The 12773-nt window shown below is 48.3% G+C and overlaps 1 protein-coding gene across 1 annotated transcript in view; it reads left to right on the top strand.

The window, feature by feature from the left end:
* Positions 1 to 12773, top strand: part of TAF11 (TATA-box binding protein associated factor 11) — a 35284-nt gene that overhangs the window by 5796 nt on the left and 16715 nt on the right. The window contains exons 3-4 of the mRNA XM_063954908.1: positions 4075 to 4162; positions 6001 to 6097. Of these exons, the coding sequence (XP_063810978.1) occupies positions 4075 to 4162; positions 6001 to 6097 (185 nt within the window). The remainder of the gene's footprint in view (positions 1 to 4074; positions 4163 to 6000; positions 6098 to 12773) is intronic.

Here is a 12773-nt window from a genome sequence, read left to right as displayed (position 1 = left end):
AGGATGCTTACCTGCATGTCCCCATTTACCATCCTCGCCAGGAGTACCTCAGATTTGTGGTACAGGATTACCATTACCAAGTCCAGACACTGCCGTTTGGACTGTACATGGCACCGAGGGTGTTTTATCAAGGTAATGGCCGAAATGTTGATACTCCTTCAAAAAAAGGGAGTTGTAATTATCCCGTACTTGGACAATCTCGTTATAAGGGCGAGGTCCAAGGAGCAGTTGGTAGTCGGGGTAGCACTATTTTGGAAAGTGCTACAACAGCATGGTTGGATTCTAAACAGTCCAAAGTCACAGCTGGTTCCTATGACACGTCTACTGTTCCTGGGGATGGTTCTGGACATAAACCAGAAATAGTGTTTCTCCCGGAGGAGAAAGCCAAGGAGTTGTCATCTCTAGTCAGAGACCTCCTGAAGCCAAAATAGGTAGCGGTGCATCATTGCACGCGAGTCCTGGGAAAAATGGTAGCTTCCTACGAAGCAATCCCATTAGGCAGGTTCCATACAAGAACTTTTCAGAGGGACCTGTTGGACAAGTGGTCCGGATCGCATCTTCCGATGCATAGGCTGATAACCCTGTCTCCAAGGACCAGGGTATCTCTACTGTGGTGGCTGCAGAGTGCCCATCTTCAAGAGGGCCGCAGGTTCGGCATACAGGACTAGGTCCTAGTGACCATGGATTCCAGCCTTTGAGGCTGGGAGGCAGTCACACAGGGAAGAAATTTCCAGGGACTTTGGTCAAGTCAGGTTATTTCCCTACACATAAATATTCTGGACCTGAGGGCCATTTACAATGCCCTGAGGCCGGCAAGGCCTCTGCTTCAAAACCAGCCGGTACTGATCCAATCAGACAACATCACGGCAGTCGCCCATGTAAACCAACAGGGCGGCACAAGAAGCAGGATGGCGATGGCAGAAGCCACAAGGATTCTCCGATAGGCGGAAAATCTTGTGTTAGCACTGTCAGCAGTGTTCATTCCCGGAGTGGACAACTGGGAAGCAGATCTTCTCAACAGACACGACCTCCACCCGGGAGAATGGGGACTTCCTCCAGAAGTCTTCCAATAGGATTGTACACCATTGGGAAAGGCCACAGGTGGACATGATGGCGTCCCGCCTCAACAAAAAGCTATAAAATATATTGCACCGGGTCAAGGGACCCTCAGGCGATAGCTATGGACGCTCTGGTAACACCGTGGGTGTACCAGTCGGTTTATGTGTTCTCCCCTCTGCCTCTCATACCAAAGGTACTGAGAATAATAAGAAGGCGTGGAGTAAGAACGATACTCGTGGATGGCCAAAAAGAGCTTGGTACCCAGAACTTCAAGAATTTATATCAGAGGACCCATGGCCTCTGCCACTCAGACAGGACCTGCGGCAGCAGGGGCCCTGTCTGTTCCAAGACTTACCGCGGCTGCGTTTGTCGGCATGGCGGTTGAACGCCGGATCCTGAAGGAAAAGGGCATTCCGGAGGAAGTCATTCCTACGCTTACTAAAGCCAGGAAAGAGGTTACAGCAACTCATTATCACCGCATATGGCGAAAATATGTTGCATGGTGTGAGGCCGAAAGGGCCCCAACAGAGGAATTTCAACTAGGTCGATTTCTGCATTTCCTGCAAGCAGGAGTGACTATGGGCCTTAAATTGGGTTCCATTAAGGTACAGATCTCGGCTCTGTCGATTTTCTTTCAAAAAGAACTAGCTTCAGTACCTGAAGTTCAGACATTTATAAAAGGAGTGCTGCAGAGTCAGCCCCCGTTTGTGCCTCCTGTGGCACCTTGGGATCTCAACGTGGTGTTGAGTTTCTTAAAATCACATTGGTTTGAACCACTAAAAACCGTGGATCTGAAATATCTCACGTGGAAGGTGGTTATGTTATTGGCCTTGGCTTCTGCCAGGCGAGTATCAAAGTTGGCGGCTTTGTCTTGTAAAAGCCCTTATTTGATTTTCCATATGGATAGGGCAGAATTGAGGACTCGTCCCCAGTTTCTCCCAAAGGTGGTGTCAGCGTTTCACCTGAACCAGCCTATTGTGGTGCCTAGGCTACTAGGGACTTGGAGGACTCCAAGTTGCTAGACGTTGTCAGGGCACTGAAAATATATGTTTCCAGAACGGCTAGAGTCAGAAAATCTGACTCGCTGTTTATCCTATATGCACCTAACAAGCTGGGTGCTCCTGCTTCTAAGCAGACTATTGCTCGTTGGATTTGTAGTACAATTCAGCTTGCACATACTGTGGCAGGCCTGCCACAGCCAAAATCTGTCAATGCCCATTCCACAAGGAAGGTGGGCTCATCTTGGGCGGCTGCCCGAGGGGTCTCGGCTTTACAACTTTGCCGAGCAGCTACTTGGTCGGGGGCAAACACGTTTGCAAAATTCTACAAATTTGATACCCTGGCTGAGGAGGACCTGGAGTTCTCTCATTCAGTGCTGCAGAGTCATCCGCACTCTCCCGCCCGTTTGGGAGCTTTGGTATAATCCCCATGGTCCTTACGGAGTTCCCAGCATCCACTAGGACGTTAGAGAAAATAAGAATTTACTCACCGGTAATTCTATTTCTCGTAGTCCGTAGTGGATGCTGGGCGCCCATCCCAAGTGCGGTTTACCTGCAATACTTGTACATAGTTATTGTTAACTAAATCGGGTTATTGTTGAGCCATCTGTTGAGAGGCTCTATTGTTTCATACTGTTAACTGTGTTTCATATCACGAGTTGTACGGTGTGGCTGGTATGAGTCTTACCCGGGATTCAAAATCCTTCCTTATTGTGTACGCTCGTCCGGGCACAGTACCTAACTGAGTCTTGGAGGAGGGTCATAGTGGGAGGAGCCAGTGCACACCAGGTAGTCTAAGATCTTTCTAGAGTGCCCAGCCTCCTTCGGAGCCCGCTATTCCCCATGGTCCTTACGGAGTTCCCAGCATCCACTACGGACTATGAGAAATAGAATTACCGGTGAGTAAATTCTTATTTTTTTGGCATTTTCTAGGGTTCATAGATTTTGTCTGTAGGTAAATGTACCTGGATGTTCTCAGATGATTCCCAGAATATGTAAGTTTTGGCAGTAACTAGAAAAGTGGTTAGGCCAACCTACCGAATGTGGTTTTTACTATGGTCAATCATTCATTATTAGAAAGTTCATGGCAGGAAAAAAAAATTCCTAGATGAGGAGGCTTTGCTTTCGATTTTCAGTGTAACGGGATGGGTCAGACTGACCAGATGGGATCCATTCAGTATCCCGGCTGTCATAATAACGGACGCCGGAATCCCGACACTATTCGGAATGACAACACTGGTATCCCGAAAAGGTTCACCATCCCCAGCGCCGGAATCCTGACAGTCGGGATGCCGAATGAGCAGACACCGACCCGCAGGAGGTAAGCCACGGGGGAAAGGGGAGGTTAGGTTTAGGCTGCGGGGAGGGGCTGGGTAGGTTTCGGAACCCCTCCAGGGAGGATTAGGGTTAGGCTGCGGGGGGAGTGTTAGGTTTCTGCTACGGGGAGGGTGTGCTAGGGTTTGTGTGTGTGGGGGGGGGGGGGGGGGGAGGGGGTGTATTTGCCTACCCCCTGGTGCAGGGGGATTTCGAACATCAGGATGCTGCGGTCTGTATTCTCACCGCCAACATCCCAAACACAAGGCAAATCAAGCCCAACCCTCCCAGGCTGTTATTGCTCTACCAAATCTGAGTTTAGGGTTATTCACAGAACTGCATTATGTATTTTATAATGCTTGTATAATATAATGCTAGTAGTACATTCTGGTATTTTCACTTTATTGGTCACTTCTGTGCATTCTCTTAGAGATAGCTGAACTCGCAGAGTTCCCTCATTAGAAAATGAAATACATTTGAAACGTTTTACATGACATTATATGAAACTGTATTCCTGTTTCTCAATGTAATTCTTGTTATGTTTGCTTTTAGAATCAAATTCTTTAATAAAACTACTCTTGATTTGAGAAGTAAAATCTGGGGAAGCTATATGGACTTAGGGGTTGATGTATCAAGCAGTGAAAAGAGTGGAGAAGTTGTCCATAGCAACCAACTTGCATTGATGGTCTTTTCCCTTCTGTAGAATTTTGGTGTCTTCCTTCTCAGAAGAACAGCTGAATCGCTATGAGATGTACAGACGGTCTGCATTCCCTAAAGCGGCCATTAAACGGGTATTGAATCATTATAAACCTGTTAATTTCCTTCTTTACTCTCCTTACATAAACTCCCTACCACCTAATAAGAAAAAGTTGTATAGAGAACAAAATAAATAGAAAGGTATATGGGTTCATTAATATATGCGTGCTTCTCCCCCCACTGGGGGGGGGGGGGGGGGACCTCTGACTGTTGAATGCAAGCCCTAGCAGTGAAATGTGTGTGTTTTAACAGTGCTGGCAGAATAATAGAAGACATTCTGACTGATTTTATTTTATTTATTACCAGTTATTTATATAGCGCACACATATTCCGCAGTGCTGTACAGAGAGTATATTTGCCCATTCACATCAGTCCCTGCCCCAGTGGAGCTTACAGTCTATATTCCCTATCGCATGTACACACAGACACAATCATGCTAGGGTTAATTTTGTTGGGAGCCAATTAACCTACCAGCATATTTTTGGATTGTGGGAGGAAACCGGAGTACTCGGAGGAAACACACGCAAGTATGGGAAGAATATACAAACTCCACACAGGTAGGGCCAAATGGGCAGCACTGCTGAACTCGGGGGTGGATTCAATTGTTTTGGACGTCAAAAAAACCTGTCTAAACATGACTTTAAATGCCAAACAATTCTCACAATTCAGTTATGTTTGGGTGCCCAAACAGACCGGGTTTAGCCATCTAAAACAGCCAAACTCATCTAAACTCCCTGCTTTTGGCGTCCAAACTCCATTTTGGACATCCAAAGTGCAGAATTTCAACACATTTTTTTTCCTCGCACCTTAGGAGGCTGTGAGAAAAAATGTGTCCTCTGCTGCAGCTGGATGCCCAAACGGCAGAATAATTGAATTGCTGCTGTTGGGTACCCTCTTGTGGTGGCCACGATAATGACAATTGAATCGGCCCCTTATAATGTTGTTACATAAAATGGATTATATTGGTGTTGCGAGCGTTTAACTCTGCTCCCAATCTTCCAGATGTAAGGACATCTCACTGTGTTGCTATTAGAAGCGGCAAGGTGCAGGGTGGTTCTCCTTCTTAAGTAGTATGTTTTTGGTCAGAGGCATCCATGCATTACATTTTTTTTATTTTTTTTTAAGTTATTCCTGTGCCTTATTGGTGGCACCCAAGTACTGAAGCTAGCTGATCTAACTGCACTAGATTACACACTGTTCTGTCCTATCCCCTACACAGCCAATGTTTTTTTTATTTTCTTAAACTTTTATTGTGTATTCGTTCCAACCAGCTGTTTTAATTTTTGCAAATATCCTACAAATGGTCATAATACCAACAGCGACATCACGTCCATCAAAATACTGACAGCCCCCCAGAAACTACCCGAACCCTCCCCTAACCCCAGCCCTCCCTTGTGGGTGCCTAACCCCAGCCCTCCCTCCCTGGTACCTAACCACCCCCTTCCCGTCCCTGCACCATAACCCTCCTACTAGTGCCTAAACCTAACCTCCCACCCCCCTGCGGCAGGATGAGAGCGTGTCCCGCTAACAGAGCGTTCGGTATCCCAGGTGTTGGTATTTCGACCACCGGGATTCCGTCCGGTGGCGTTTTAACTACATTCCCTACAAACAATTAGGAGACTGTAAGATTTCTTCTCTTTAAATGTTGCACATGATCCATTTGGGCAGGGGCTTTTATTTCATGTCATAGTTTGTAATTTATATGCCATATCGTGACCTCCTTAATGTCAGCGCTTTGAGTAGTTGGATAATAATAAGAAATGATCTGTTCATAACTTATGGCCATCTTAATACTGGATCATCTTTGTTGGTCTCCAGAGTTTTGAGCCTTTTAAGGTTTCTAATGTATTGCCCTTTGTTCTCTCCCTTCCAGCTGATTCAGTCCATAACAGGCTGCTCAGTGTCCCAGAATGTTGTCATTGCCATGTCCGGAATTGCTAAGGTGTTCGTAGGAGAGGTTGTAGAGGAAGGTAATTGTGTAGTTCACTTGTCGCTATTCATTTGTCATGTTTGTTACTGGTCTTTTCAGTATAAAAGATATTTCTCTAGCATCCGTAAGGGATATTGGTGAGACTTAGTACGATGGGGTATAGACAGGGTCCAAAGGAGCCGGTGCACTTTAGATTTCTTCACTGGGTGTGCTGCCTCCTCCCCTCTATGCCCCCTTCCACAGGCAGTTTAGAAAAAAGTGCCCTCAGGATAAGATGCACACTCTGAAGCTCCAGAGAGTTTTCTTCAGTTTATTGTAATCTTTATTATTTTCGGTATGCTGTTTGGGCAACAGCATACCTGCACCGTGGGAGTTAGGGGAGGGGACGGTCACTGGCCTTGCAAGGTGTCAGAGCCGCTTACCCGCTGCAGGACCACTGTCCTGAGAGGTTGTTGTACAGCGGGGCACTGCACCTTGGCGGTCACAATCGCAGCACGCCGCACACCCCTAACAGTAGCCTGAAGGTGACATCAGTGGTGAGTACAAACCTGGGGCCCCGCCAGGGGGTCCCCCGGTTCATGGTGCAGCAGAACGCAAGGGGCGGAATACAGGACCCTCCTGGGGTGGGACGGGACCCGCTACAGCCCCCCTGTGTACACTGGCAGTGGTGGGTAAAACTAGCACTTGTGTGATGTTTTCTACTCATGGGGAGACTTTTGCCAGTATAGAAACTACAGAAACTCTGGCGCCATTACAGGGGGTGGAGCTTCCTCAGAGCGGGACCAGTGGCGTTTTAGCTCCTTCCTCTGCTTACAGCTGCAGCAGCAGGCACACACAGCTCCTCCAGACACTCAGGATACGCAGGTAAACTGGTACAGGGGTGTAGCAAAGGGGGAGAGCTGCTATTGTACACTAATCTGTGTCCTGAAAAGGACAAAACACCAGGTTTTCACCGTTATATATCGGCTTACAGCCTCACTAGGGCTGTTTAGCTGGAGTGTGCTGGTCCCTTCTCTCTGTCTTCCTCTCACATACAGTAAGTGCAGGCTTGCTATTGTATTACTTGTCTATGTGCATGTAAGTGTTCTTTACTGTAAATGTAAACATGGTAAAACACCAATTATGCAGTGTATGTCACACCAGATTCTCTCCTACTACATATGGTTCATTGTCATGTGAACAATGTAGTCGGTCCTCACAGCTCAGTGAGGGGACTGGGGGTGGGGGGGGGGGGGGGGGGGGGGGGGTAGAGAGGGTCAAGAGCCTTCCTGGCCTTCCTGGCTAGGTGCCATAAGAAACATGATGTCGGATATGTCATCTCAGCTCACTGCTAATGCTCAAAAAACGCAAGAGTTGCAACAGGATGTTGCAGACCTAGCTGCAAGGGCAGAGCAAACCCCCCCCTCTCTAACTCGGGTCCACTAAAACGTGGGTTACCTGCTTTACTCTCATTACTGGGGATTCCCCTTCTGCACAGGGTATTGAACCCCTAATTTTAGCTATACGGGACGTGTTAAAACTCTCGCTAGAGGATGCTGCGTCACAGCAGTCATTTTTCTTCACACAGAACAAGCCCAATGTCACTTTCCCTGATTCTGCAGAGTTAGATTACCTGTTTTAAGTTAGCCTGGAAAAATCCAGATAAAACGTTTTTTGCACATTTTTCCATTTGCTCCTGAAGGCAGGAAATTCTGGAAAGAAATCCCGGCTATGGGCGTACCAGTCTCGCACCTATCCAAAAAGGCAGTGCTGCTGGCCCGGGCTCCTTCACCATGAAGGACCCTGGGAATAGGAAGATAGAGACTACGCTGAAGTCTATCTACACAGCAGTGGGTATGTCAGAAAGACTGGTCATAGCAGGTTGCTGGATGACTCATGCCATTCAGGAGGGCCTCTCGGGCGATATGCCCCTGGTCACTACAGTGACTCTCCTGAAGCACATTCAGGACACTGCACGCATCCTGTGTAACTCGCTCAAGGAAATAGGCAATGTTAATGCTAGGACCACTGCTATGGCAGTGTCAGCGCGCAGGGCTTTGTGGTTGCGTCACTGGATAGCAGACGCAGAATCCAAGCGCAATGTCGAGTCTCTCCCCTTTTCAGGCAAATGGCTCTTTGGGGTGGAATTGGATTTCTAAAGTTACTGCGGGGAAATCCACGTTTCTCCGCTCTGGGGCCCTGCCAGCTGGGCGTTCCTACTCGGGGCAGTCTACCCAGTCCTTTCGGTCTAACAGGTTTAGATCTGGGGCCAGGGGTGCCTCCAATGCGGCTAGAGGCACCAGAGGTAAGACAAGAAAATCCGCAATCGACAGTTCTCAGGAGAGCACCAGTGCAGCTTCCACTAAGGCCTCTGTATGACTGTGCCCACATCCACCCTGAGTTGATCTCGGTGTGGGAGTTCGGCTGCATCACTTCAGCCGCATCTGGGAAAGTTCCTGCCAGGATACTTGGGCCAAGGACCTCATTTCTCAGGGCTACAAGCTGGAGTTTGACAGTGCTCCTCCTCAACGATTTTTCAAATCAAACCAGTTCTGGAAGGTACGCGTGTTACGCTGCAACAAGCCATCCTAAAATTGGTCCAATCCCACGTCATTGTTCCAATGCAGCTGCATCAACCTGTTCGTGCTACCGAAACCAGATGGTTCGGTAAGTCCCATTTTGAATCTAAAATCCTTGAACCCTTACCTAAAGGTCTACAAGTTCAAGATGGAATCCTTGCAAGCAGTGATTGCGGGCCTGGAAGAACGGGAGCTCATGGTCTCCCTGGATATAAAGGACGCCTATCGCCATATCCTGATTTGGCCACCTCTCCAGGCGTACATGAGATTTGACCTGCTGAATGATCACTACCAGTTCCAGGCGCTACCCTTTGGCCTGTCCACAGCTCCAAGGGTGATGATGGAGATGGTGTTCCAACTCCGGGTCCAGGGGGTCAATATTGTCCCTTATCTGGACGATCTCTTGATAAAAGCGAGATCCAGGAAGCTTTTATTGCTCCATATAGACCGCCATATCCAACTTCTGTCACACCACGGGTGGATCCTCAATTTACAGAAGTCCCACCTGGAGCCAACTCAGCAGCTCCTGTTCCTGGGGATGTTGCTGGCTACTGTGGCCCAGAAAGTGTTCCTCCCAGAGAACAAAGCGAGAACACTTCAGGAGAGGGTCAGAATGGTTCTCCGGCCTAGTCGAATATCTATCCATCTTTGCATAAGATTGTTGGGGAAAATGGTAGCCTCATACGAGGCGATCCAGTATGGAAGGTTCCATGCCAGAACATTTCAGTTGGATCTCCTGATCAAGTGGCCTGGTTCACATCTTCAGATGCACCGGATAATACAGCTGTCACCTCAGACCAGGATTTCCCTCCTTTGGTGGCTGCAGTCTTCCAACCTACTGGAAGGTTGAAGTTTTGGGATTCAGGATTGGATTCTCCTCACGACGGATGCAAGTCTGGGAGGATGGGGAGCTGTCACCCAGGAAGCTCCGTTCCAGGGCAGGTGGTCAGCCCCTGATGCCCTACTTCCGATCAACATTCTGGAACATCGGGTGATCTACATTGCTCTGATTCAGGCCTCTCCTCTACGCAAGGATCATGCGATCCAAGTTCTGTCAGACAACGCCACGGCTGTGGCGTACGTCAGTCGCCAAGGAGGGACAAAAAGCAGGGCCTGCACGCGAGAAGTGTAAAGGATACTCCTCTGGGCAGAAATAAATGCAAGAACAATGTCGGCAATCTTCATTCCGGGAGTGGACAACTGGGAAGCGGACTTCCTGAGTCGTCACGATCTCCACCCGGGAGAGTGGGGGCTTCACCATCAGGTGTTTCAGCAGATCGACTGGTGGGGCTGCCCACAGACATGATGGCTTCTCTACTCAACAAGAAGCTTCCTTGGTATTGCTCATGAACCAGGGAACCTCAGGTGAGGGCAGTAGATGCACTGACGTCACCTTGGCCTTACCGGCTGGTCTACCTGTTTCCTCCGATTCCATTGGAGTCCAGGCAATTCTGATTGGCCTCCGAAGACATGGTATGCAGATCTTCTGGACATGTCTGTCGAAGACCCTTGGCCTCTGCCACTGAGAAGAGATCTTAAACAAGGGCTGTTCCTCTGCCCAGACTTAAGGCGGCTTCGTTTGATGGCATGGAGGTTGAGCGAAACATCCTAGCTCACAAGGGCCTTTCCAAAAAGGTTATTGCTACCATGGTTCAGGCCAAGAAACCTGTGACGTCAAAACACTGTCATCATATCTGGAGGAGATATGTCTCTCGGTGCGAGGCATGCACGTATCCGCCTGTGGCATTCCACTTGGGGCATTTCCTCCAGTTCCTGCAAGGTGGTGTGGATAAGGGCTTACGTCTGGGTTCTATTAAGGTCCAGATTTCAGCCCCCTCAATTTTCTTTCAGAAGAAATAGGCGGTATTGCCAGAAGTTCAGACCTTCTTGCGAGGGGTGCTTCACATTCAACCTCCTTTTGTGACGCCCACGGCACCCTGGGATTTGAATGTAGTGTTGGAATTTTTACAGTCCTCCTGGTTTGAACCCCTGATGACTGTAGAAGAAAAGTACCTCACGTGGAAGACGGTGATGGTATTGGCCCTGGCTTCTGATGGGCTTTTCTCAGAATTGGGGCCGTGTGTCAGAATATCGTGTAAAAGCCCTTACTTGGTCTGTTATGAGGACCAAGTCAGGACTAGGCAAGCAGTTCCTGCTGAAGGTTGTCTCTGCTTTCCACTTGAATCAACGTATTATGGTTCCGTCAAGTTCTGGTACTTCTGCTCCTCCGGAGGCATTGGATGCTGTGCAAGCCTTGAAGATCTATGTCAAGAGAACGGCTCGGATCAGAAAGACAGTCATTGTTCGTGCTGTATGATGCGCAGAAAAAGTGTTGTCCTGCTTTGAAGCAGTCCATTGCTCGTTGGCTCAGGCTTACGATCCAACAGGCTTATGTGTCGGCAGCCTTGCCTGTTCCACAGTCTCTGAAGGCCCACTCTGCAAGATCGGTGGGGTCTTCCTGGGCGTCTTGGCCTTGCAACTATGGCGAGCTGCTACCTGGTTGGGGAAGACCACCTTTTTTAAGTTATACAGATTTGATGTCCTGGCCAATGAGGATACCCAGTTTGGCCAGGCAGTGCTACAGAAGTCTCCGCCTGTTCCCACCCGTTCTGGAAGCTTTGGGACATCCCCATCGTACGAAGTCTCCCCAAAATCCCTTATGGATGCTAGAGAAAATAGGATTTTAATTACCTACCGGTAAATCCTTTTCTCGTAGTCCATAAGGGATATTGGTTGCCGGGTTGACTGTTCTGCAAGTTATCTTTATATGGTTACCTGTTCAGCTGTCGCTGTTTTGTTGCCAGCCGTTGCTGGTTGTTTTGTTAGTGGTGTGCTGGTGTGTAAATCTCACCACTCGTTGTTATGTTCCTTCTCTCAAGTATGTCCTTTCTCCTTCGGGCACTATTTTACCTATAACTGCCTGTAGGAGGGGGCATAGCGGGGAGGACCCAGCACACCCAGTTGAAGAAATTTAAAGTGCACCGGCTCCTTTGGACCCCGTCTATACACCATTGTACTAATGTGTCCCCAATATCCCTTATGGACTACGAGAAAAGGATTTACCGGTAGGTAATTAAAATGTATCTTTTCTGTTGGGCTGCTTGCCAGTTTCAAGTTTGAGAAGTGTCATTAACCCTTTTTAATAGGTAATACCTGCTGATATATGAAAAAATAAATGTGCATTTAAAATTTATTTTTTTAAATACATCTGAATAATTTTCCAGCTTCATGCAATAGTATAGTGATGGCAAAATCGTTAGGTGTTTGCAGATATCATAGGGAAAAGTGATATTTCTCTCCGATATCCGTTTTCATACATATCGAGGGAAGTTGTAAGTGTCAATTGGCTCTGGTTATAGAACATTTGACACTTACCACGTCTTCTTACATTTCCCATGGGTGTTTTCCTGGGACACTAGTAGCTACTTCAAAGTTTAAAAATGCAGGTTTGTAGTTTCATCCTTTCTTTGGTAGGGTCCACAGGTTATCCACAGGATAACAATGGGATATGATGAAGCGACAGCGGATTTGCACCATTCGGTCAAAGTTTTTTCCGGCCTCCCAGCATGCAGCGGGCCCGTCCATATATCCCCGCCTCCTGGCTCAGGCAAACCAGTTTTTTATATGGTGCGGCAGGAGCCGGACCATGGTCAGAGGGCTGCTGGTTTTTGCAGCCCTAAGCATTCTTATTTTATTTTTATAGTCTTACTATGTTTTCTGAGCAATCTTTCTAAAAAGCATCTTATACGTACCTTAGAGTTGCTCCAACAACTTTCCGGCGGGTCGAGACTGCTTACCCACAAGTACAGTGCTGTTTCGGCGGGCGTCCGTGTCGGAAATACTAGCAGGACCAGCAGACATTACCAGGCTGTGGCCAGGGCACGGGGAGAAGGTAAGGCATCGGTTCCACTTAGAAGGGGGATACGGACACAGCCGCACTGTTTTTGGAGGAGACTACCAAACAGTCGCTGACATGGCTACCACCTCGGGTGCACCAGCGCTAGGCCTTAGGGATCATAGGCTCCAGGAATAGTATGAGGCCGCGATCCCTAGGGTTGATGTCGGCAGTGGGGAGCCAGACGCTCTCCTGGTTGTCCCTCCCCCCCGGTTCATGACCAGTTTCCTCAGAGTCTCTCGCCATGAACTATTTCCCGCTTC

Source organism: Pseudophryne corroboree, chromosome 2 (assembly GCF_028390025.1).
Source record: "Pseudophryne corroboree isolate aPseCor3 chromosome 2, aPseCor3.hap2, whole genome shotgun sequence".
NCBI classification, from domain to species: domain Eukaryota; kingdom Metazoa; phylum Chordata; class Amphibia; order Anura; family Myobatrachidae; genus Pseudophryne; species Pseudophryne corroboree.
Note: the sequence above shows the minus strand (reverse complement) of the source record. Positions and strands in the feature narration are given on the sequence as shown.